Raw genomic sequence first — 25,399 nt, 5'->3', positions numbered from 1 at the left:
TGGTTGTAATAGAAGAAGAGCCGAGTTTCTATGACTTATGCCATCCCAACTGTAACAGGGGCCCACCCTAAAGTGGAAAAACTTTTTAAAACAATTTTAGAATTATTGTATTTGGAGTTTTCATACTGGAGACTTGGTACGTGGTATTTGGTACGTGGTACTTGTTACGTGGTACTTGGTACGTGGTACTTGTTACGTGGTACGTGGTACGTGGTACGTGGTACTTGGTACGTGGTACTTGGTACGTGATACCTTTCACATGACCAAAATATACCATGTCACTGACGGAGAAGGTTACTCAAAAAATATTACTTTAACAGAAACTTGCATTGTGATTATAAAGATGATACAGAGATAAATTGACAGTCGAATGTCAGTTTAAGGGGAAGTTTCCAACTTAATAATATCTTCGTGAAAGTAGACTCTTCCAAAGCTCTCAGCTTGAAATATGTAATCATTAGTGGCCCAAGGCGAAGTAAATGCTTCAAAATGTTAACTGAGCTGAGTGTGAAAGTTAGGTTGTGATGATATAAGAGATGGAACAAAACAGAATTGCCAATCTTAACCTGATTTAATTTCTGATTGTTTCTTTTGTTCAAGATGGGATCCGTACTACATCTCAGCGTACGCTGAGCAATAATTTATTCAGTTTTGCAAAGAGTTATACCGGGAGAGTGAAGATGAATTTACAAAGTAATGAAAAGTACTATCAAATATCAATTAATCGCCAATTGAGAAACAAACAACTGAAAGAACAAATAAACACGGTTTGAATTGGCTTACCTTCACTAATCAAATGCTGAGAAGAATTGAATAACTTCAAACAGGGGTTTATTAATTTCCGGAGTGTTTTTTAATTTCCGGAGTGCGAATTTTACGATTATTTGGCTCAAAAGTCCTTAAAGTAAGACTATTAATCGCAAATGGCATTTCTAGCGATTAATAGTCTGAAAGCGTCTTCTATCACGATTAATAATCGTGGTAAGTACGACTATTAATCGCGTACAAACTCATTAATAGTCGTGTTTGACTGGCTTTTTTTTTACTTCCGGCGGCATGTTCAGTTTGCTCGAAAGCGCAGGATTTCTATACAACCCCCCCCCCCCCCCATGCGGTAATCATCACATCATAGTAAGAGTTGCTTGTCCAGTTAGATTGGTGTAAATTTCCCAACTCTGAGATCGTCCTTATTAAAATAAGCATACTCCGAAATGACGGCGTTTTTCTGTATTTTGTTCTTCTCTATTAAAATGAATAAGAATGGGTAAGAAAGCTTTGGTTGATAAAATTTCGATCGAAACATCATTAATTCCCTATCGATTGTGAAAAAGGGTTAGTTAGTTAAAGGCTCGTCTTATTCTTTGTAGCAAATGTGATAATGGTGATTGGCATTGTGCAAAGGACAGCTGTTTAGGTTCCTAAGGTAAGACACGAACTCATTTTGTGGGTACCGTGAGAAGCATTATAAAAGAGCTCTCTCTCTCTTCATGTTGAAAAAAATAAACATTAATTTAGAGATTCTATACGCGCCTTGATTAGTCGTGGAATTGTTTATTTACTTGCATACAAATTAGTCACAATTGAGTTCCCCGTTTATGAGTGTCAAAAGTTTCCAACTACGTGCTTGTGTGATGAGTTTATTTTCAGAAAAACCATAGAAAGTTTGATTTCTGTCTAAAAATGTTTGTTTGCGTTTTGTGTAGAGAAGGAAATGATGTTTTGCGTCAGAAGTCGTGTGTGTTTTAGGTATTTTATAAGCTGTTCAGCTCAGGGCGGAGAGGATCCAAACTTTAATGGTGAAAACACAACCAGTAATTACTTTAAGACAAGTTAATTTTGAATACTTCACTTTGAGAAGTAACATCTAATGTGCAACCCTGTTTTTGCAAGAATTTTGGCGTCACTCAAGTAATAAACAAGCTCAAGGGGGGGGGGAGGGAACGGCTACAGACTCCCGCGGACCCTTCCCCTTCCCCTTCCCCCAGATCTACAACTGCAGCTGATGAGGTTCAAATGGTGTCATTTGTTTGACACTGATATGTTTGATAAAGGTTAAATTGAATTAACGATTGATTTACGAAAGGTAATAATCTTTTATTTGGCTTCTTTTGTTAGGTTGATACAGATGGCTGAGTTTAGCTTGTAATTCCAGTTATAACCACAGCAAATGTTGTTGTAGATAGAGGATCGCAATTAATCCAGGGTTGCTTCTGTTTTTCTTTGTTTTACTAAGCTCTGTCAGTGATAAGACAATAAACGCATCACCACTCCACTTTGACTGATCATCTAGAAACTAATACCAATCATCTGTTGCATCCTGTTGATCTCACGCGTAATCTCCCGCTTATTCCTAGCCATGTGTATTTCCTTTTCTTTGTTTCTTACGATGTTCGCCCTTGATGTGATCAGTCGTTGTGTGTCACTATGTTTTGGTATTGCAGTACTCAAATGAAGAACGCTCCAAAAGTGAAATCGTATCCATATTTAGTTTTATTAAATAAATAATATGAGAGAAATTAACTCCCCGTTTTATTTCGTCCATTATTTTAATTATTATAAAGTGAGAGGTGAAAGTAGTGTAATCTTCTAGACGTCAGGTACATCCCCTTGGTACATCAAGGCTATAGAATTGCTTCACCTTGAAACTTATCGGCGATTTTGAAATTTCAAAGTAAATCGGTCCTTACCCTTCTCTGCTTGTATATTCTTTGATATCGTAAAAGTGATTATCATCTAAGCACCTGAAACATTTTTGGTAAATTTAGGTAAGCAATTTTTAAAGCGCCAGCGTACCTTGCGTTCCTGGTGTGCACGTTGATGACATGCATGTAGCAGAGGCAAATCTTTTTTTATTGGGATATCTAATCTACTGCTTTGGAAATGTGAGAAAACATCAGGCCAAGCGTCATCTGTGCGAGTATTGAGATGTGAAGCACTGAGAAAGTTAAAAACGCACTCCGCCTTACGCCCCAAGCGACTCTTCCGCATATTTTTCGCTCTCCAAACTTCCCGCGTGCTTCACACCTCGATGAACGCAACGCCGACGCATGTACCAATTTTTAAATGGTAACATCGCGGCAGTTTACTCTTGTTCAGGGAGAGGTGGTAGATAGGAGGGGGGTGTAAATTGGTGGGCTTTACGCTACAAACTTAAAGCTCTCTGTGAGAGGTTTACTTTAAAAAAGGAAATTCAGTTTTGTACGGGAGTTGAACCCTCTGCGATATCGGAGTAGTGCCCTACCAACTGAGTTAGCAAGTCAACTGGGAGCTGGTCATCTTTTTGCTGCGTAACAAGCTCATGAAGTGATGAGCAAGAGACTGCTATTAAATGAAAATCATTCATATATGTGGACTGCTCATTAAGAAATGATTACCAAGTTGTTTACAGCTTAGTTTTTCTGTCGCACTTTGTGACAATCGTCGCACTTTGTAATACCTGTTTTCCTCTGTAATAACACTTACCCCACTTTATAACAGAACTTCTCCCACTTTCTGTAGCGAGAGGATTTTTGGATATTAAGTTAACTGTGTTAAAGCTTTTGAAAAATTAAAAAAATTCAGCAGGGAAACTGCGGGACTTTTCCCAAGCTCAGTAAAGCGTAAATACCAGTTGTTATTCAACCAGCTGTAAACATTTGATCATAACTGAAATTAGTGTCTGAATTTACTACTACCTTCCACTTTACAAAGGCACGCAGTATAGAAGTCTCTCTTTCACAGATAAACATTGTTTATTTTTTTGCCATATGGAATTATGATAAAGCGCTCGGTGTCTCATTAGTTGACCGATGATCCCTTGAAATCTCGGGGATCGTCAAACTTTGATTTTATTTCAGATTAAAGGAAATCGAAGCCATCCTTTGGATTTTCTATCGTCTTCCCCTCGACACCAACGACTTTCTCGTTCTTCTGGGTACATTTGATTTTTGTGGGTAGAAAAAACGTTGAGTAATTTGAGCGATCGACTGATGATCATCGATAATCATCGACCGTCAAGGAATCCACGAGGAACATTTCGGAGTACATATCTAGAGTTTGTCCTAAATTGGTGAAATCACTTTCTCAATGAAGACGCTCTGAAACATACTTTAATCTTTTATAGCCTTCTTAGAAATGTTACCCACCAAAAGCTGTCCTGCCCTCCCATAAGTGCCGTGATGTTAGTCCTATGGACTTGACGACATCGCGCTTGAAAATTCATTCGCTGCTATTCTTATTCCTTTTAGATAACAGGCATTAATACAATTATAAGTCTTATCAATGTTGGCTTAGCTGAAGCGAATTCATTCCTGAAACTTACCGAGCTATGATTGGATATACTAACTAATCGGAAAAAAAAGTAAAACTGATAGTACGTATCAATAATACGATCTATGCAAATATGTGTATCTATACTTAAGATGGTAGAATATTTAGTAGGAAATAACAGAAAGGTACAAACGTGAATCAAGATTCGTAACAAGCTAGAGGTCTTCCTTAAAATTTATGTATGACAATGATCATTCGATGGTAGTGCACATGGCTGCTTCGGCTGTGACTAAAAGTGGGACGGGGACGTGGGACGGGGACGTGGGACGCGGGGACTCGGGGACGCGCGGGGACTCGGGGAAGTGAATAAGACACTAGAATAAGACACTAGAATAAGACACTAGAATGCGTAATGATGGCGGCGACCAATCAATCTTCTTTAAACAAATCGGAGATTGACTTCCTTGAGGAAAACCTTGAAAATTGTTCTGTTGAAAACCGGTACTTAGTGGGTTATTTCGATGGAAAGAGATGAGTTCGAGGATATGCTCGAGAGTTTTCTTCTTAGTAGTTCCACATGCCTTGTAAAGAAGGCCTTGCACTCAAAGGACTTAAATCACAAGAGGTTTTCGAAAAATGGTGGGCAGTTTCTTTTATTTTTAACTGAATTTTTGCTTTTATCAATTCAGTGTGGGCCTCGCAAAGACTCTATCTTTTGAAGGCAATTTTGTAAAAACTTACGCAATGCACCGGGCGGAAAAGTGTTGAAATATTTAAAGGTATTTCATATAAAGGAAAGCACTTGGAAAACACTCTAAGTGCGTAATCTAGTATACCGAAATACTTTTTCAAATTATGCATTTGCAGCGTCTCCCGTCTTTGAACACAATGGTGATAATGTACCGATCCAATTTTTCGTTAAACCGTTTACCATCTAAGCAATGAAACTCGGCATTGTCTCCACACACCAACAAAGATGAGAATTCCTTTTGAAAACAGTGTTTGAAATATAATATAACGTACCAGTAGCATTCGATTTTTGCATAACCCGCGAAACTGTTTTAATTTTTTTAGGTATTTTAGTGGAGGAATCCATCGAACTTTTCGCATATTGCGGAAATAAAATCGGGAAGGTCATTTACATCCATTTACTTCAGAATTCCCCATAAACGTAGGGTGTATACAATTCCTGAAATTCCCGTTCGTTATTTCACGAATCATTTGACGTTTCAGTGTTGACAAATTTTTCGTATTACGTAAGTAAAAAACATTGAACTTCTCTCAACGGACTCAACGCTGCAAGGAGAATCTTTCTCATAATTTACTTTTTAGGAGACGAAGTTGCCGTCTAAAATTCAAACGTTTCTGTTAGGCTTATTGGCGCATTGATAACAAAATCAAGAAACTGCTGCAGGACCTCAAGGCTCATTTGTTCAGGACGATCTTGTACATCTCAGGTTTGAACTTTTCGTGGGAACAAGTGCTGAAGCCTACATAACCTATTTTGAATTTAATCGCTGAACTATAAACTTGTGTGCCCGATCCTCGACGAACGCCTCCGCTATAAAGTTACCCGAGCTTGTCAATAGTAGCCGATGATTTCCAGCGTCCATGGTTCGGCCGGATATGTTTTCTTGCCTGTTTGACCGTGAGAACTCTGAGTACAGCTTTACAGAATTGTTTCAACGCCGGGGGTTTTAAACATCGTGAGCAGCCATGGAGGACTTTCCTGGTAAGTAACTGTGTTTTCTTCCTTATTCTTTTTTTAACAAGGATAAGGCACGGATGTTTCAAGACCCCCTGCGTTGAAACTATTCTGTACCCAGAGTTCTCACGGTCAAATAAGCAAGCAAAAATGTCCGGCCGAACCATAGACGCTGAAAACCATCGGCTACTACTGACAAGCTCTCCAGCTTAAAATAGCTTTCATGAGACCATCGAAAATTATACTCTACAAATTCAGCGCAAATGTTAGGTGTTGTTTGTCCCCGAGTCCCCGCGTGTCCCCGAGTCCCACGTCCCCGTCTCACTTTTAGTCACAGCCGGCTGCTTCGGGTTTTTCCAACATGATCTCGAGACCGAAATTACGATTATCGTTATTTCTAAATTGGCACCAAATTTATGGATATAGTAATTTCGTGGCACTCTTTACCAATCCTCTTTAAACGTGTTAAATAAAGAGAAGGACTCGGTTCCACTGTCTTATAACATTCAAGATGGCGGAGGAAAGGGGTAAATGTGCGTTCAGTTGTGATCAGCATGATCTCGACACCAAAATAACGATTACCGTTATTTCTAAATTGGCCCTGAAATAACGAATATCATAATTTCAGTGCATGTCTGAGACCTTCGGGCTCGAAGCTTGGGAACTAGTATTCAGGGAAAGATAAAATGGCGGCTTACGGCGGCGAAGGAAATCTCAGTAGTTTAATATTTAGCGTGAAAAGGCTTGGGTGTGGTGATCTGGTTCTCAAGTAAAAAAAAAAATCACGGTCTGCAATGGCCCTACCACCTTTTGAACAACAAGAAAACATTGAAACGGTGGTAAAAAGCAGCAAGTTTCGAAGTCTAAACGAAAGATGGGTAAGCTGAGTTTCAGTCAAATATCATGACATTTGGGATGTAATTTCGATACCGAATAAATAGTTCTACATGGTTATACACGCATAGGATTCTGTTGTGTTCACGTGAAGGCCATTTCAGCCATTCCTGCCACTTGTAAGTGGTAGGAAATAAAAGATATGTATAGTTGTTTCGTATTGAAGCCCTGTGAAATCAAAAATTTGATTTATTTCTTCTTTGTTTTAGGTGGTCATTATCCATTACTTTTGGAAGTCGATGCTGATGAGAAAGAAAAAATGTTTATGATTATTTCTTCTCTCGAACATTTTACTATTTAGGTACCAAATAATCTTGATACTGAAGATCATTGCATCCATTATGAAAAAATTACCCTTGATTGCTTTGTCAACTGGAATGTATAATGTAATATACCTTGAGATTTGTGGGATTTTCACAAGTAAACTAGAAATACTTGAAGAGGGTAATGATGTACTTAATGCAGAGCATTTGGTACAAAGTCTGCTTTGCTGTAATCTACCTGAAGGTGCTTTTTATATGCTAGTAAGACTTGCACAGCCCAGTCAAAATGTTTTTGAGTAGTAGAAAAGCTGGCCAAACCTCTTCCTGAAAAGCAGTCTGAAAAATGTGAAGTTAGCGGAAGGTACTGTAGGCGGCCAAATTGTAAGCTGCCAGCCCATTTTGAGTGAGCAGTAAAACTCAAGATTGGCTATTTTAGCTAATTTTATTGAGAACCAAATTCCCAGCAACGGGCACAATTTTACTGGGCTATTTGTTATTTAACTACTTAGTAATATTCTTATTAAAATTTACTGCATTCCTTTCTAATAATTTGCTGTTGATTGTATGCTGTATATAGCTTATGATTTGTGTGATTTTCACAAGTAAATTAGAAATACCTGAAGATGGTAATGATGTACTAGATAATGTACTTGATGCAAAGCTATTTTGGTGCAAAGTGTGTGCCTTGTCTGTAGGTGATTTTGCATGCTAATAAGACTTGTAATTCAAATAATACACATCAGCTGGAGTGGGAATATTAAAAGAAAAATAATAATATTTAGCCATACCAAGTTCTGGTTTTATGTCCAAAGTGTGTGCCTTGTCCATAGGTGATTTTGCATGCTAATAAGACTTGTAATTCAAATAATACACATCAGCTGGAGTGGGAATATTAAAAGAAAAATAATAATATTTAGCTATACCAAGTTCTGGTTTTATGTCCAAATTAAGCACTTAGTTGAAGATCACTGCACTGCTCAGGTCCAGAAGGCTGAAAGAGTACTGTCTGCTGTTAGTTTGATTTTTGTCATTTCTATTGATTTATTTTATTTATCAATGTTTCTTTGAATTGTAATTCATTGATCTCTTTCAATAGTGCAGGTTCGCTCATGTAACCTAATCTCCCACTTATGTATGTATGTATGGATGAGCTCAGTCAAAATGTTTTTGAGTGGAAGGCAAGCTGGTGATAGTAATAGGCAGCAGAGGCTGAACCTTGTCTTGAATGGAAGTGTGAAAAGTGTGAAGTTGGCGGCAGCTATATTGTGGCAGGCAGCCAAATTGTCAGCTGTGGCACATTTTGACTGGGCTGATTGTGTGTAGTATATATGTGCACTTCTTTTAGGGTGTTAAACAGGTTAAAGTACCAAGAAATCCTCTGTGATAACTTGATAATTCAAGATGTAAAAATTTTAAATAATAAGGTAAAGCTTGATCATTCTTAAGAGTTTCCATTTGTTCTGGAAATTTGGGGGAGGGTCAGGGGAGCATTATTTATACATAAATAATGTACATAAAAAGTAAAAAAAAAGGCCCAAGGTAAAATCCCAATTTGTTTTAAGAGTTAATTTTATTAAGAGAAAACCCTGGATATAGCTTGGGATTTGTGTGATTTTCAAAAATTGTTAGGAAACTTGTTAATTTTCAGCTTCAAGAACACAAGTACATAATCTTTAGTGCAGCCCTCTTTTCTCCCCGCCATTATTCTAATTTTTTTTATCAAGTTTCCTTTTTCTTGTGTTCAATTAATTTATTGTCTTTACAGGTGAAATTTTAATATCTGCTAGCACAATTATCTCTGCTAAGAGTGTCTACCATCACTCTTGCCGGTCTCAAGCCCAAAACGCTGCAAACTAGCTGAAACTACATGTATTTCGTAAAATTGCAATGAAATCTATCTAAAAACACCAAAATCCGGCAGAACGCACGAGTTTTTTTGCCAAATTTTACGCAAAAGTTGACAAAAGCGCTCAATTCAACCTGAAAAACACTTTTTTTTTTTTTTTTTTTTTGCAAAAATCAGCCTATTTTACATTCAAAAGCACGATGTCTTTAACAAAATAGGGATACAATCCATGTGAAAACACTTATTCCAGCTAAAACGCAGTGTTCTCAGTAAAATTTGGGGAAAAAACGCGTAAAAACCGTCAGAAACACGACAAATTGGGCTGATTTTACCCACTCTTTGTGTAAATAGCTGCCAAAACCCTCTAAACTAGCTGGAACTACATGTTTTTCACAAGATCGCCATAAAATCTTGAAACGTTGCTTTAGGGACCTTTATGCCTCCAAAACGAGTTTTTACTTTAAAAAAAATGGAATGAACAAAGATGTTAAAGGGGAAAAAGCTGTGATAAAGGAGAAGTTTAGTGTTGCTGTTTGATATGCCGCCCAGATATATCAATTTATTAATTTAACGCCTTTAGCCGTGGGCAAAAGTTTTTCTCTAGACTAAGAGGACCCTCCCTATGTTGACGAACCTCAATAACTCGTTGATTTTACTGTTTTTACACAGATTTGATTTTAACCATATTCGCCAAAATAACTGCCAAAACACGGCAAACCAGTATCTCGGCCAAGAGCGATATTGGCCATTTCACACATCCTTATTAGATATGAATTTTATTAAAGATTGTCATTCTAGCATATGTTGGCTAGTTACCACAGGTTTCTTGATTTTCATGGGAAAGTGGCATTGGTTGGTACCATGACCAATCTCCTCGACTTTCCCATGATTTTCATAGGATGTTAGCGACCCATACTTCGAACCTCAGTTGTTTTTTTTTTTTTTTACATTGGCGCGAGTTTCACAACTTTCTTGTGGTTTGGCATTGACTCAGAGTTGGGCTTATTTTTATGGCTAATCCATCGGCGACTTTCTCATGATTTTCTTGGGTTCTCAACAGTGACACGCACTTTGGAACCATAATTTTATAAATATGTCAACACTGGCAAATACTGCTAAAATCTACACTCTACTAAACTCCATGTACCCCAATATCCACACAACTGCGTGTGCCTACTTGAAAATCCTAACCCTAACCCTAAAACTATCCAGTTAGCCTAGTATTGTATTGCTGGTTTGAGTGACTAAACTGGCTCAAATGATCCAGCTGCTTAAAAATCTAAGCACAGAGTAAGTTTAAAAGATTCAATTTTGTAAGGTTTCGAAACAGTTCCAAAATTAACATGCACATAGCTCAGTGTAAAACATCGAAGCTTCTAGGACTTCTTATGATTCCTACGAACGTACACACCTAATGCACGTCAATTTGCCTTTGTTGTCCTCGAACGATCACGTCTTCATGGTAACGTGGTGTAAGAACTGTACAGCACTTTATAAATATATGTTTTACTTGACGGTAAAAGTTTGAATCCGTATAAGGAAACGTAACGGAAACAGGCGATGATAATATTCCGTTGACAGAAATGCAACGGAAACGTGTCGTCATATTTCCGTTCAGGAATCATAACGGAAACATAACAGGTCCAAGGAAGAAGTGAATGATGTGGAAACATAGAGTTTCATTTTTCCGAATTACGGAATCATGCTATTTCGTCCTGTGCTCACTCTAACTCTGTGCTATCCTAAACCTAACCCAAACCCCAAACCAATCCTAAGCTATGGTAAAGGGTTTAAGTCAGGGTTGAGGATAGGGTTAGGGCAGGAGCCCATTACCTGGTTAGGGTTAGAGTTTGGGTTGCTTCGGGTCAGAGGGGTTTAGTGTTACAATCAGGGTTAGGGCTCGGGTAAAATTATGCTTAGAGTTAGCGGGGTTTAGTGTTAGAATTAGGGTTAAGGCTAGGATGAGGCTATGCTTAGGGTTGGCGTTAATATTTTTCTACAAGCATTCAATTGCAGGGTTTTTGGTATTGAGTTTGTAAATTTCAGTAACTACTTGAAAGTTTACTGAAAAACAAACGATAGGCCGACTGGTACACTTACAGGATAGATAGAGAAGGTTGGGGTTAGGGTTAGGGTTAGGGTTAGGGTTAGGGTTAGGGTTAGGGTTAGGTCTAGGTTAAGGGCTATAGGTTAGGGTTTAGGGTTTAGGGTTAGGTTTTAGGGTTATGGTGTGGGGCTAGGGTTAGGGTTAGTGTTTAGGCTTAGTGTTAGGGCTAGAGGGTCTGCGGTTGAGGTTAGGGCTAGGGTGAAGGTTTGGGGTTAGGGTTTGGGGGTAGGGTTAGTGTTTAGGGTAAGGGTGTAAGCCTCTTCAAAAATATTTTTAAGAAGATTTTGTCACCTTTTTCACTTAAATAACCACCTGAAGAATTTTGACCAGTTAGATTATTTGAAGCGGTTGGATTAATTTTGATTGGGGTTTAATAACTTTTAGTAGTTGGATGATTATTTTTACCAGTTGAACCACTGTAATATGCTGGATCTTTTTAACTAATTTTACCATCCTTACTTGAATTATTTGAACCAATTTCGCTGGTTACACATGCATTATCCAGTTAGACCATTTCAACTGGTTGGATTATTTAAACCAGTTTGTCCATTTTAGATATTGGCATCATTTTATCAAGTTGGATCATGTTAACCAGTCGCACCATTTTACTAAGTGAGATCGTTTCTTCCGATTGGACCATGTCACGTATTTAAAATCTTTTCACCGTTTAAACCATTTTATCTTGTTTTGGCTGGTTGGACCATGTTAACCAGTTGCATCATTTTGACTGGAGTGAAAAGTTCCGTTCTTAACCCAAGCCCTAACCCTAACCCGGGGTTAGGGTTAGGGTTAGGATAGCTCGCAGCTAGAGTTAGGGCTTGGGTAGGGTGGGATTATGATTAGGCTGAGGGTCACAATTTTTTCTGAAAACATCCAATTTTTTTTTGGTATTGTGTTTGGCTCTAAACTTTAACAACTACTTGAAAGTTTGCTTGAAATCAAAATATACCATTTTTTGCCAAAATAACTGCCAAAATGCGCAATTCGGGCCTTTTTATCAATTTACACTTGGTTTAAGCTTGGTTTTTGTGTTTTCCCACAGACTCTTAAACTATTTTGCTGAGAACATTTTTTGCAGCGTTTTTAAAACTGAAATAAGCTTATTTTTGCAAAAAAAACAAACGTGTTTTTCAGTCGAATTTAGTGTTTTTGTCAACTTTAGCGAAAAATTTTGCAAAAATCGTACATTTCTGCCGTATTTTGGAGTTTTTAGACAGATTTCGTCGCGATCTTGTGAAAAACATGTAGTTTCAAGCTAGTTTTCAGTGTTTTGGCAGTTATCTTGGCAAAAAATGGGTAAGTCAGCGCAATTGTTTTTTTTTTTTGGTTTTTAAGGTTTTGTTTGCCCAAATTTTACTGAGAACACTGTGTGTTAGCTTGTCTCCATTGTTTTTTCGCAGATTCTATCGCTGTTTTGCTGAAAACATAACGTTTCAGCTTGTTTGCATCGTTTTTGGTCGTGAAATAAGCTAATTTTTGCAAAAGGAAAAAAACCTGTTTTTCAGCCCAAATTGACATAAAGGATACAGAGGAACATTTGCTTATTGCCTTTTTTTTTTGTCCTTACTCATGAAGTTGATTTTGGCATTTCAAACAAAAACTCTGCTAGAGCATTAATTGAATGACATATCATGCACTTACTTTGAAGCAAGAACACTTTTTTTTTAATTCAGAAAAATACCTTTTTATTTTTTTTTAAGGACTGCTGGATATAACCTGTACAACCAAGATGAATTTACATTCATTATTTGTCATAACTTACACTAAATTAGAAATTCAAGTATGAAATGAGGGTACTAGCCCTTTAATAGTGTTCAAAATTTCCATATGCAGGGGTACTTGTGGCTACTGGAGAAGAATCAGTCTTTAACCCTTCACCCCCCCCCCAAGGGAGATAATAAGTACAGATATCCTCTTCCCTAGGGGCAACTAGCTCAAAAGTGAGTGATCTCAAGGGCCCTCCAAAAACGTTTTCTACAGCAATAACTAAGCTCTACAGAAGCACACTATGCAGACAAAAGGTGTAAGGGAATCAATGAATTCTTTAATTCTTGGTCCCTCCCAGGCCAACCTATTGTACAAATCTCATGACATCTGTTCCAGTTTCATCAGTCAATTTTTCAAGCTTCAAGCTTTTCCTGCAATTATGTACTTGTTCTTGAAGCTGAAAACTAACAAGGTTCCTGTAAATTAAGTTTACATAACAACCTAACAATTTGTGAAAATCACACAAATCCCAAGTTATATCCAGAATTATGCTCTTAATAAAATAAACTTTTAAAGCAAATTGGGATTTTGCCCTAGTTCTTTTTATTTTTTTGTTACTTTTTAAATACATTTGTATAAATAATGCTCCCCTAACTCTCCCCAAAACTTTTAGAACAGATGCAAACTCTTAAGAATGATCAAGCTTTACCTTATTATTAAAAATTTTTACATCTTAGACTACCAAGTTATCACAGAGGTTTTTTTAGGTACTTTGACCTGTTTAACACCTAAAAAGAAGAACACATACATAACACACACACAATCAGCCAGGTCAAAATGTGCTGCAGCCAACAATTTGGCCACCTACAATGAAATAGCTGCCAATTTCACACATGTCAGACTTCTATTCAGGACAAGATTTGGCCTCTGCTGCCTATTACTATTGCCAGCTTGCCTGCCACTCAAAATTTCAACTGAGATTGTACATACATACATGTGGGATTAGGTTACACGAGCGAACCTGCACTATTGAAAGAGGTCAATGAATTATAACTCAAAGAAACATTGATAAATAAAATAAATCAATAGAAATGACAAAAATTAAACTAACGGCAGACAGCTCTTTTTTGGCCTTCGGGGCCTGATCAGTGCAGTGATCTTCAACTAAGTGCTTAATTTGGACATAAAACCAAAACTTGTTATGGTTAAATATTATTATTTTTCTTTCAATATTCCCATTCCAGCTGATGTATATTATTTGAATAACAAATCTTATTAGCATGTTAAAATCACCTGAGGACAAGGCATACACTTTGTGCCAAAATTTCTTTGCATCAAGTACGTTATCTAGCACATCATTACCATCTTCAGGTATTTCTAGTTTACTCTTGAAAATCACACAAATCATAAGCTATATACAGCATACAATTGGCAGCAAATTATTAAAAAGGAATGCAGTAATCTTTAATAATAAGAGTAGCTAAATAACAAATAGCCTAGTCAAAATGTGCCGGTAACCAGGGATTTGGCTTTCCACACAGAACATTTGTTAGGCGTCTAGTCTGGACAAGGTTTGATCTCTACCTTCTGTTACTATAGCCAGCTTGCCTACTTCTAAAAAACGTTTTGACTAAGCTGAAAAAAATGTTTGAGAGAAAAATGGCCACAACAAGCCCACTTACTGCAAAATAAGAAACATAAAAGTAACACTTCAAATTAATACAGAATCTAAGCCTTGCAGGATTTGGCTCTCAATAAAATTAGTTAAAATAGCCGATCTTGAGTTTAACTACTCACTCAAAATGGGCTGACAGCCTGCAATTTGGCCACCTACAATGAAGTATCTTCCACTGACTTCACACCTTTCAGACTGCTTTTCAGGATGAGGTTTGGCCTCTGCTGCCTATAATTACAACAGCCAGCTTGACTACTACTAAAGAACATTTTGACTGGGCTGTGCAAGTGTTACTAGCATATAAAAAGCACCTTCAGGTAGATTACAGCAAAGCAGACTTTGTACCAAAACACTTTGCATTAGTACATCATTACCCTCTACAGGTATTTCTAGTTTACATGTGAAAATCCCACAAATCTCAAGGTATATTACATCATACATGTTGACAAAGCAATCAGGGGTACATTTTTCATAATAGGATGCAATGGTCTTCAGTATCAAGATTATTTGGTACCTAAATAGTAAAATGTTCGAGAGAAGAAATAATCATAAACATTTTTTCTTTCTCATCAGCATCGACTTCCAAAAGTAATGGATAATGACCACCTAAAACAAAGAAGAAATAAATCAAATTTTTGATTTCACAGGGCTTCAATACGAAACAACTATACATATCTTTTATTTCCTACCACTTACAAGTGGCAGGAATGGCTGAAATGGCCTTCACGTGAACACAACAGAATCCTATGCGTGTATAACCATGTAGAACTATTTATTCGGTATCGAAATTACATCCCAAATGTCATGATATTTGACTGAAACTCAGCTTACCCATCTTTCGTTTAGACTTCGAAACTTGCTGCTTTTTACCACCGTTTTAATGTTTTCTTGTTGTTCAAAAGGTGGTAGGGCCATTGCAGACCGTGATGTTTTTTTTACTTGAGAACCAGATCACAACACCCAAGCCTTTTCACGCTAAATATTAAACTACTGAGATTTCCTTCGCCGCCGTAAGCCGCCATTTTATCTTTCCCTGAATACTAGTTCCCAAGCTTCGAGCCCGAAGGTCTCAGACATGCACTGAAATTATGATATTCGTTATTTCAGGGCCAATTTAGAAATAACGATAATCGTTATTTTGGTGTCGAGATCATGCTGATCACAACTGAACGCACATTTACCCCTTTCCTCCGCCATCTTGAATGTTGTAAGACAGTGGAACCGAGTCCTTCTCTTTATTTAACACGTGTAAAGAGGATTGGTAAAGAGTGCCACGAAATTACTATATCCATAAATTTGGTGCCAATTTAGAAATAACGATAATCGTAATTTCGGTCTCGAGATCATGTTGGGTTTTTCTCAGCAATGGAACCAGTAAGGAATTATGGGAAACTGTTTTGGCGCCAAAATCGGATGAGCAAGATGGCGGACGTAGTTTATAACGATCAAGCTCCAGAGCGGGGAAATCAGGGAACTGAAAAGGCGACGGAAATATCCGGAAGCAGTACAGCTCGACTAATGATTACAAAAATAGTTAATGAAAACTTTAAGTCTTACGCGGGAACGCAAGAATTGGGGCCATTTCATAAGGTTTGTATAGCCAACCGTGTTTTCTTTGATTGACTAGTTGTCTTCATTTCTGAGGCTGATCATAGTATCCTAATAATAAAACTCTTTTGCCCGAGTAAGGTTAGTTTGTTACTCAGTCATTCTTTTGAAATTCTATTTTTCCTCAGAATTTCTCTTCCATTGTTGGCCCCAATGGAAGCGGAAAATCGAACGTTATTGATGCGATGTTGTTCGTGTTTGGTTACCGCTCGAAAATGATTCGCACAAAGAAAGTTTCACAACTGATACACAACTCAGAAAACCATCAAAATGTCCAGAGCTGCACAGTTGCCGTTCATTTTCAAAAAATCATTGATATGGTAAGTTGTGTCACTTTGAACGTAAATAGCGTTACTCATTTTCTAACTCTTGTCATAAATATGCATGGTACATTGGTAAGTACTAAAACATGGAACGACCTAAAACCACCTACAACCATCTACAGCCACTCGCAAACTATCTAAAACCATCTAAAACAAGGCATAAATGTCTTAAATAAGGCGAAACGACAACATGTCACGTACATGAAATACAAGAATCGAATAAAAACCTCCACCTCCCCCTGAAATCTTACTATCCCTGGTCCCATGTATAATCAACCATCTCACGAAATGAAATGTGAGAGCATGCCAATTATATTTTTTATTACCTTAGTAGTGAAAGAGCTAAAGAACTTTACAAAATGAACTATAAAAAGACTATGAACTAGAAAAAGCCAAGTCAAGTCAGTCTTGACCACAAGTTTGTTATTTTATTTTTATTTTTTACTCTTCATAGTCAAGACTGACTTGACTTGGCTTTTTCTACCCTGGGTACCAGCTGATGTTTTGGCTCACGTCTAGAAAAAGTATGAGTAAGAATGATCATTAGAACTATTTCAAGCCAACTGTGCGTACCTTTGGAGTCTACATACGAACGCCATCGTGCTGGCATTCATACAGCATGCATTTGTATGAGTGGTGCCACTTACGCAATAGGGACTCACATTTTGCTCCAATTACATTTCCATTGCTGAGATTATAAATGGAGAAAAACACTACCTTGGACCATTACGTAATCAAATGAAACGTGAGCCAAAAAGTCTGCTAGTAAAGTTCTTTAGGTCTTACTACTGAGGTAATAAAAAAATATGATTGGCATGCTCTTGCAGGTCATTTCGATTATACATGGGACCAGGGAGAGTAAGATTTCAGGGGGAGGTGGAGGTTTTGTTTGATTCTCTTATTTCATGCACATGACATGTCATTTTGCCTTATTTAAGACATTTATGCCTTGTTTTAGTTGGTACATTGCAATTTTTGAAATCACAATTACACAAGCTCAAGCTAAAGAGTAATTTTTCAATTGTTGTTGGGCTAGTTATATTTTAGAGGGTCTTACTGGACTTTTAGGGCCAGTTATTTACACAGGGTTTAAGGGTTATATATGATGAAGCAGTCAAGTTTACTCCTGCATTTCTCCTAGATGGAAAATGGTCTATGAGGTTCCTTGGCTCTATATTGTGTTACTGGAGACAGGCTAAATAATTTTGCCCTATGAACCATTGGTTTAAAATCAGTGTCAGACTTATTTGTAGTAAAATCGTGTTAATAGGGAGGAAGATTCGTCACGATTTGCAAAGTTAAATAGATAAAAGAACTTAAAACTTTTGGTGGCTGGTAAAAACAAAACAGAGTCACATATAAACCCTTTGCTACCCTCTTTTCTACCCAAAGAGCTCAGGAGAAAAAAATTGTCTAGACCAAAGTATAACCAAGTATAATTAAATGGTAACTTTGTGACATTTTGTGGTTGAGTGATGAAACTTTTGAATATATAAAATCTTGTAAAGTGTACATTTATGAGCATAACTGTCAAAATATGCAGCCCTTACAAAAATACTCTTGTGGATGTAAGATTAAGGAAACAGAAGATCCCAATGTCATGCACCCCCAAACTTTTGAAAAATGTTCAGTTTACAGCTTCAATCATAATTACCTTGTTTTTTATTTACAGCCTGGAGATGATTATGAAGTTATAGAAGGAAGTCAATTTGTTGTGTCTCGCACAGCCCGTAAAGACAATAGTTCGGACTATCATGTTAATGGTCGTAAAGTTCCTTTCAAGGAGGTGGCAAGACTTCTTAAAGATTGTGGAATTGATTTAGATCATAACAGGTTTCTCATTTTGCAGGTTTGTTTGACTTTTAAAACCAATGTTCGTTATGTAGATCCTTACCTACCATTTATCACCTAAAGATCTTCAAGTGATGAAGAAGTTGTGGTGTGTCATGATTTGTTCTTCTGTCATAAAAGTGTCTTTGTAAATGAGAAAAGTATGATAGTCTGAGTTTAAACCTTCATCTAAATCATCTCCATCTTGTTCCAGAAAATTCCCCCCTAGTTATTGTAAGTAATTTCTCTTGCACTAAAGTTGAGAGGCTTTTTCCCATTACACCAGAAAGAAGAAGAATTTACCATAGCATCGCCATTACTATCCATATTCCACTGACAGCTGACAATTTTCCACTTTGCTTAGGGTTAGGGTTTACTTTTCATTTGAATCCTGGTGAAGGTTTAACATCAATAGAAAAAAATTTTAAATCTGGAGTGGCAAGATTGACAATCTTTTTATTGTTGATAATTTTACCAGTTTCTTGAATTGATTCATCAGGATTGCTTGGGCCTGTTGAGAAACTCATTTTTTATTCTCTTTTTTAATATCAACATATTTCTTCAAGAGGTAACTTGGTTCCAGGAGGAACAATCCGAAGCTCTCCTCTGACAAAACCACTCTTTGGTCCATCTTTCAGATAGTAGAGTACATGTGTATCTCTATTCACAAGTATTCTATTGATATTGAAGACCCTCAGAGACCAGATTTGACTTGTGACTTGCCTCTGACTACTTTCCAGCTCACCAGGGGTATAGAGGTATCTAACATTCTTTGAGGAGTCGTGCCTCTTCTCCTTCAGGCCAACTAGTCTTGAATAAGTCGTTGAACTCTTTGCATCAACTGACTTATCTTTGATTGCATTAATAGGTTTCTTTCTTGTCAACCTGGTCACTTCAATATTCAAAGCTAAAACAACTTCTGGAAACCTCTGGTTGATCAGGTTGATCTCTTTCCCTCTTTGAAGTTCATCTCTTGACTGTATTGGAAAGTGAAGAGACACTCACCTAAAGTTTGATTAAGTCGCTTGATGATTCTCTGATCTCTGTGAATGTTTACATTCCTTCTTCTTATCATCATATCATGCTTTGTCATCTCTCTTGTGACATTACCCATGAATTCATGCCTAGGATCACCTTGAAGAACTTTTAAACACCTCAGTGGTCCACAGTTAAAGATTGTCTGAAAAGCCTTTGAGGTGAGAGGTTCAGCAGTCTTGAATCTGCTTGTAACATCAACAACTATCAATGCATACTTGTAGACTTTCTTACCTCTTGGGAGCCTGTTATGAGGAAGGAAAAGAAGATCAGCTTGATGAACCACATTTGGAGATTTGACTTCAAAAGTTGGTCATGATATGCTTCAGGGCAGGCAACTAAATCTGCTAGATGGCTTGCCTCATCAGCCAAAGTTATGCATCATCTTTAGAAACTCAGGTTTCTTTAGCCAACTTCTTTGCAGCTGGCAATCCCTTCCAAAAGCCTTTAGACCATAATAAACTCTTGAATAAACTCTTTTGACGAAGTTTTGCCTCTATGTCACTGATCTAGAATATTAAGGCTGTCTCAATGATTGCACAGACTGTTGCTAACTTAATTGCATTCATTGTAAGTAGGTTGAACTTTTATAAGATAGAAAAATCTTTTGTTCTTCAAGATATCTTCTTGTTGCAAATGATGCAGTGATCACGACAGTGAACTTAACAAGGTTCTTAAGATTTGAACTCAGATGTCATAGGTTCCTCGATGAATTTCTTTGCAAACCATACAATTCTAGCAGCCAATCTAGTCAGGGTAGCTGAATTGGTCAATGTATTACAAACAAGCTTATTATCAGACCTTTTCTTTGGTTAAAAAAGAAAATAAATAAATCCATTGACTATACTCTTACAGGAAGCCCCAAAGGGGTAGGCTGTAGAGTGGTAAGCCTTGAAGGGGCAAGCCTTTGGCCTGACCCCAAAGGGGCAGGTGGAAGAGCGGTAAGCTCTTAACTGAAAACAATGATGATGGTTTTTTGGATTGCTTTGAACCTCCTTTCTTCTTCTTTTCCTCACTCACTCTTCTGTTGTGTTCAGCAAGTTTTTTGCCACCTGTGACATGCCCTGGGTCTTTACTTAATTTTGTTTTATTTTCATCAGTTGAAGTCAACTGTTGAGCCTTTACAAGGCCCGATCAAAGGTTATCCCCTACGGGCCCTGACCAAAGGTTACCTGGTGCTTCTTCAGTCTTATAGGCAGATTCATAACTCGAGGCCTGGGCAGATTCATCAACTCAAGGCCTGACATATCTTGTTGGCATTAGAACTGGTGCATCAATATTTGGAACTGGATGGTCAAGAATATTAGATATCAACCCAATCAAATCCTGTTTTCTCAATATTAAATCTCTTTTGACCCCTGGTGGTTTAGCCCCAGCTCTTATAATTCTGGAACCTTTTTTGTTTTCCATTTTTATTTTCAAAAAATTATGTTGCTGGTGCAAGAGACAGTGAGAAGACATTTAATTCCAACATCACTGAAGTGCAGGTGATTGTCAATGGAATCCCAAATAAGGTTTACAGTCAAGGAATAGAGACAAGAGATATGTGGGTAGAGGTCTTCAGAAGATTTGGAAAGGAAAACAGCATAATTAATGCATACGACTTTTATGCAGGAGACAGTTCACTCTTTCCATCCATCTCAGGAGTATGAGGGACAATGATCTTCATGGAAGTGGATTGAGATTGGTGAATAGGGAAGAAAGAATTCATTTAGCAATTGACAGGAAAGTGTCAGGCTCAGGGAATGTTAAGTGTTACATCTTCATCCTCTCAGATGCTCAGCTCAGCTCAGCATCATCAACAGAGAGCTTGAAAGCATGACCTATTAACGAGATAACTTCTCATTTACAAAGACACAATTTTGACAGAAGAACAAATCAAGGCACACAAAGACTTCTTTGCAAGAAGATACAACATTGATATTTGCAAAGCCTCGCGCAAACAATCAACACCCCAATGGTGCAACAAGAAAATCATTCAAGAGAATCGTTCAGGAGAACCATTCAAGATGATAATATTCACACCCTCTTCAGAATTCATGAATGAGACAGTAGAATATTTGTCACCTGCGAAAAATTCATGTTGCCTTGAAGTCAAGGTTGTCTCCAAAATGGGCAAGAAATTTGTTTTGAAATCAAGGTTAGATTTAATGAGTTGCCTTAAAGATCATGGTGGTTTTCAAAATGTGCCAAAATTCCCCCTTTTCTACTATTATAAGTAAATTTGACCCTATGTCCCCTAAGTTTGACTTGCATCTAATTTGTCCCACCCATTAATCATACATTAAGGTCACAAGAATAAAGGAAATTATGGCCAACTACAAAAGCTCTGGATTGTTAATTAAGTTCTTCTCATTAGCACCTTAGGAAATGTGTTGAAAATAGTATAAAGAATATGCTTACTGATGTTTGGGTGTAAAGGGTTCCTCTTTAATAATTGTATCAGTTAATAATTGGGTGATAGGCAGTCTGCAGTGGGTAAAATGCTGGCCAACTTTGACTTTTGGTTGACTATTGGTTAATTTCTGATTGCCTACCAACCGACAAAGAGCGAATTAACATTACTGGTTATCACTCCTTGGTTGATATACTGACTGTCACCAGTTACCTTTAGTACACATAACTTGACTACTTAAGGACCTTTTGTATTTCAAGCGCTTGGTTTGACACATTGTTTGTTTGTTTCTTTCATTTTTCCTTCATTCAAAAGTTTTCCTTGCAGAACCAAACTACCCAAAGGCTTCATCAGTTACACTACTGGCCCTAGTTCTTCAAAGGGTGGCTAACACTATCCACTAAGTAAATCTCTATTGGGTTGAAAGCACAGTATGTTATGTTAACACTCAGGCCTTTTTTCCTTGGAAATACATGTATCTAAATACATGTTAACAAAGAAAAAAGGGGAGAGACATCAATATTTCAACTTCTGCTTTTAGTGGCTTAAAAACAGTTTTCCTTTATTTGTTTGTTAGTGTGATTATATAATTATTTCATCAGGGAGAAGTTGAACAAATTTCCATGATGAAGCCAAAAGCACAGTCAGAGCACGAAGAAGGAATGCTTGAGTACTTAGAAGACATCACAGGATCAAGTCGTTTCAAGGAGCCAATAGAACAACTAGCCAATGAGGTGGAAAGATTAAATGAAGCTAGAGGAGAAAAGGTAGAATAAACAAGGCAAAATAATTTTTGATGATAATGATAATCACAATAATAACAATTTGTATTATTACATGTACTATTATTACAAATCTTTTTCTTTAAAATCAGCTTGTACTATTTCGCAAAATGAAACAAAACTAAACCAGGCTTTTGGAATTTGATAGTGCGTTAAATTAAAACCTACCAAAAACCTATGGTATGACTTGAGAATGGTAACATTGTTACCGCTGAGTGAAAATAGTCTATTCCGCAAAATAGTAATTTTTCTGACATTATTACTTTGCGAAATTAATTTTATATGGATAGTGAAAGAGGTGACCAAGATCTTCAAGAATATACTGTTATAAAATGTTTAAGCATATTTTTGTGACCCAAAAAGATCTTGGAGAATATACTATTGAAGAAATGGTTTCCATGTTTTCATAGCCTGATGTAAACATGTGGGAGGTTGGGAGAACACAAGATAAGTGTAGGAAACCATGATGCGAAGCGGAGTGGTTTCCAGCTTATCGAGTGTTCTCCCAACCTCCCAAGTGTTTACATCAGGCTATATAAACATGGAGACCATTTTACATTGCTTTTACAAAATAACTAATGAAAGAGGAACGAAAACCGTGTTTAAACATGCTCATGTAAAATGGTTTTATGGCCAATCAGAGTGCATGTACTATTTGAATTATTTTATAAAATTAAATGTTTAAGCATATTTTTGTGACCCAAAAAGAAAGACATTGTTATTAAAGGGAGAAAATAGTAACTCTCCTAAAATTACCATTTTGTGAAATATGTTTAATATGGTTTAAGAAATAAGAGGCCAAAACCTTTAGTGATATATAAATTTTTAATGTCCTAATGTATTTTGACATGAAAGAGGTCAAGTTGTCACTACAGGGTGAAAATAGTCCATTTCACAAAATAGTAACTCTTCTTAAATTACTACTTTACGAAATATATAAAAATCCTTCTTGTTAATGAATGATTACTCCAAAATTCTTGAGAAAGTTATTTCTACCTTATTAGAAAATATATCTGAATTATTCCTTTAGTATTGTTCTATCTCACTTGGTTTCGTTTCGTTTTGCAAAATAGTATAAGCCTTTAAAATCATTATTATTTATTAGATACAATTCACACTCAGGGTTATACAGTATATATCTTTTAGTTACAATATGGTGAAAAACTGTCCAACATAGTGTCTGTTTAGATTTTGTTGGAAATAATTTGGAAAAAAATGATACTTTTAGTTTGATACTGTGCAATGACTTATTTCTTTGTGTGGGTGGGGGGGGGGGGGGTGTTGCTGCTTTAGACTCACTTTCCTATGAGACTCTGTTTTCATAAAAAGGTAGTTTGACTCAGGATCCTGAGGAATAGGTTACACATGTACATGTATAGGACATAAAGCTCTTTGGAAAATTATTTCTGCACTTATTTTTAACATGAGATGGTGTTGTGGTGGTAAGTGCATTATTGATATTTTTTATATTAGCCACAAATATTTGATAAGTGTAAACTTTGCTATTTCTAATTATTGTAATTGAGAGTAATATTAAATTACCTATTGTAACTGTACTATGTCTTTAGCTCAACAGAGTCAAAGCTGTAGAAAAAGAGAAAGATGAGTTAGAGGGATCCAAGAATGAAGCACTAGAATACCTTAATATGGAAAACTCCATTACAAAACAAAGGAACATGTTATTCCAAAGATACATGTATGTGATTCATACAATGTTTGTATGAAGTTTAAATACGGTTGAAGTTCCAACATCAAAATCCCATATCAGCTCCTATGGTGACAAAATATTTATTCTGTATTACACATGCTGTACCAATAATGCCCATTCTAATTATAGTAGAGCCTTTAGCATGTTTGATTTTAAGTTTTGCTCTGTCTCATATTAACAGTCAACAAGAGGAAATGTGTAAGGCTTTTTGTATTTCAGTAAAGGTTATCTTCAAAATTTAAGAAATTCACTGTCAATCTGGTCTCAAACTGGATTTGGATGGCCTTTTAATCTTTTGACTTGACTTGAACATCACCAAAAAAATTATTGTTTGAACAGTGTAACAAAAATTTTCATGACAACACATCAACTAGGTTGCTGTTCAAAACAACCATTGAGGATGATGAGTAATGAAAATTTTTCATTTAGTTTTTTGTAAGGTTTCTCTTTTCTGCAAGAACTACATGTACTTGTAACAACAATGTAGCAGTGTTTTGAAATGTTACAATATCATGTTGCAAAATTTATACTTATGAAATGATTTTATTGATTTATAAAGAATCACGAGACATCTTGATTGTCTTTTAATAAAACAATTCTTTAAGATATATTCTTGCACTATTTCATTTAAGAAACAATGGTATCTGAAAATGAGTAAAGAACTAAACAGATGTTTCAGAGCATGATGTTTCAATTTATTTATGGGTGCATATTTGTATTAATTGAGTGAAATCCAAGAAAATAACACTTTGTTACAGTTGATATAATACAATTAATTTTTTGTGTTTTTGTATTTATCCTTAGATATGAATGCATTTTAAATGAAGAGAAAGCTATAGAGAAGAGAGATGAAATCAAACAAGGATTTGATGAATTAAAGAAAGAACTTGATGCTTTTACAGGCAAGATGAACCCTTTGAATAAACATTTTCCAACTGACAAAAATCATGTATTGGTAGTGATTAAAATGCTGACTGCAGAATCAGCTGGATTATGCAAACTTCTAACAAGGTATAAAAGGACAAGAAATGACCAAATTATCAAACTCAAGCTATTGTCAAACCCTTATACCAAACCATTCATTCAAGGAGACTGGGTAAAGAATGGGATTTTTCCAATTTTTTTTTCTTGCCAGTGTTTGTTTGTTTTGTTTGTTTTTTCTTCTGTTTGCTTTGTTGCCACTGATTTCTTTTAAAGGAAAATAGGTATTGAAATTTGTTGTAGGTTGTAATGAAGTGCTTCAGAATGCCTTATAGTGTAATGGAACATATTG

At 36.5% G+C, this 25,399-nt stretch overlaps 2 protein-coding genes and 2 long non-coding RNA genes across 10 annotated transcripts in view; 3 read left to right on the top strand and 1 right to left on the bottom strand.

Moving 5' to 3' along the window:
- LOC113672383 (uncharacterized) overlaps nt 1-2,520 on the top strand; it is a 36,103-nt gene extending 33,583 nt beyond the window's left edge. For 4 of the 7 annotated variants that reach the window (XM_027188665.2, XM_089208625.1, XM_089208624.1 and 1 more), the window contains 2 exons: nt 1,368-1,423; nt 2,116-2,520. In XM_027188665.2, coding sequence (XP_027044466.2) covers nt 1,368-1,422 — 55 coding nt within the window. In that variant the 3' untranslated portion in view covers nt 1,423; nt 2,116-2,520. Of the gene's footprint in view, nt 1-100; nt 1,424-2,115 lie in introns of those variants that run through there. The other 3 variants (XM_089208626.1, XM_089208623.1, XR_016187393.1) reach the window with 2 other exon arrangements.
- A 3,934-nt stretch (nt 2,521-6,454) lies between these two features.
- On the top strand, nt 6,455-7,887 carry LOC149044081 (uncharacterized). The gene is made up of 2 exons (XR_016187400.1): nt 6,455-6,831; nt 7,057-7,887. It is a non-coding gene; the product is annotated as an uncharacterized LOC149044081 (long non-coding RNA).
- Nucleotides 7,888-12,720: 4,833 nt separating this feature from the next.
- On the bottom strand, nt 12,721-15,654 carry LOC149044080 (uncharacterized). The gene is made up of 2 exons (XR_016187401.1): nt 15,277-15,654; nt 12,721-15,051 (listed from the first exon to the last, which is right to left on the bottom strand). It is a non-coding gene; the product is annotated as an uncharacterized LOC149044080 (long non-coding RNA).
- A 173-nt stretch (nt 15,655-15,827) lies between these two features.
- LOC113672387 (structural maintenance of chromosomes protein 4) overlaps nt 15,828-25,399 on the top strand; it is a 47,753-nt gene continuing 38,181 nt past the window's right edge. The window contains exons 1-6 of the mRNA XM_027188671.2: nt 15,828-16,035; nt 16,182-16,373; nt 18,049-18,225; nt 22,239-22,403; nt 23,987-24,114; nt 24,931-25,028. Of these exons, the coding sequence (XP_027044472.2) occupies nt 15,859-16,035; nt 16,182-16,373; nt 18,049-18,225; nt 22,239-22,403; nt 23,987-24,114; nt 24,931-25,028 (937 nt within the window). The 5' untranslated portion in view covers nt 15,828-15,858. The remainder of the gene's footprint in view (nt 16,036-16,181; nt 16,374-18,048; nt 18,226-22,238; nt 22,404-23,986; nt 24,115-24,930; nt 25,029-25,399) is intronic.

The sequence above is a fragment of the Pocillopora damicornis genome, chromosome 6 (assembly GCF_964200805.1).
Source record: "Pocillopora damicornis chromosome 6, jaPocDami1.2, whole genome shotgun sequence".
Classification (NCBI taxonomy): domain Eukaryota; kingdom Metazoa; phylum Cnidaria; class Anthozoa; order Scleractinia; family Pocilloporidae; genus Pocillopora; species Pocillopora damicornis.
Note: the sequence above shows the minus strand (reverse complement) of the source record. Positions and strands in the feature narration are given on the sequence as shown.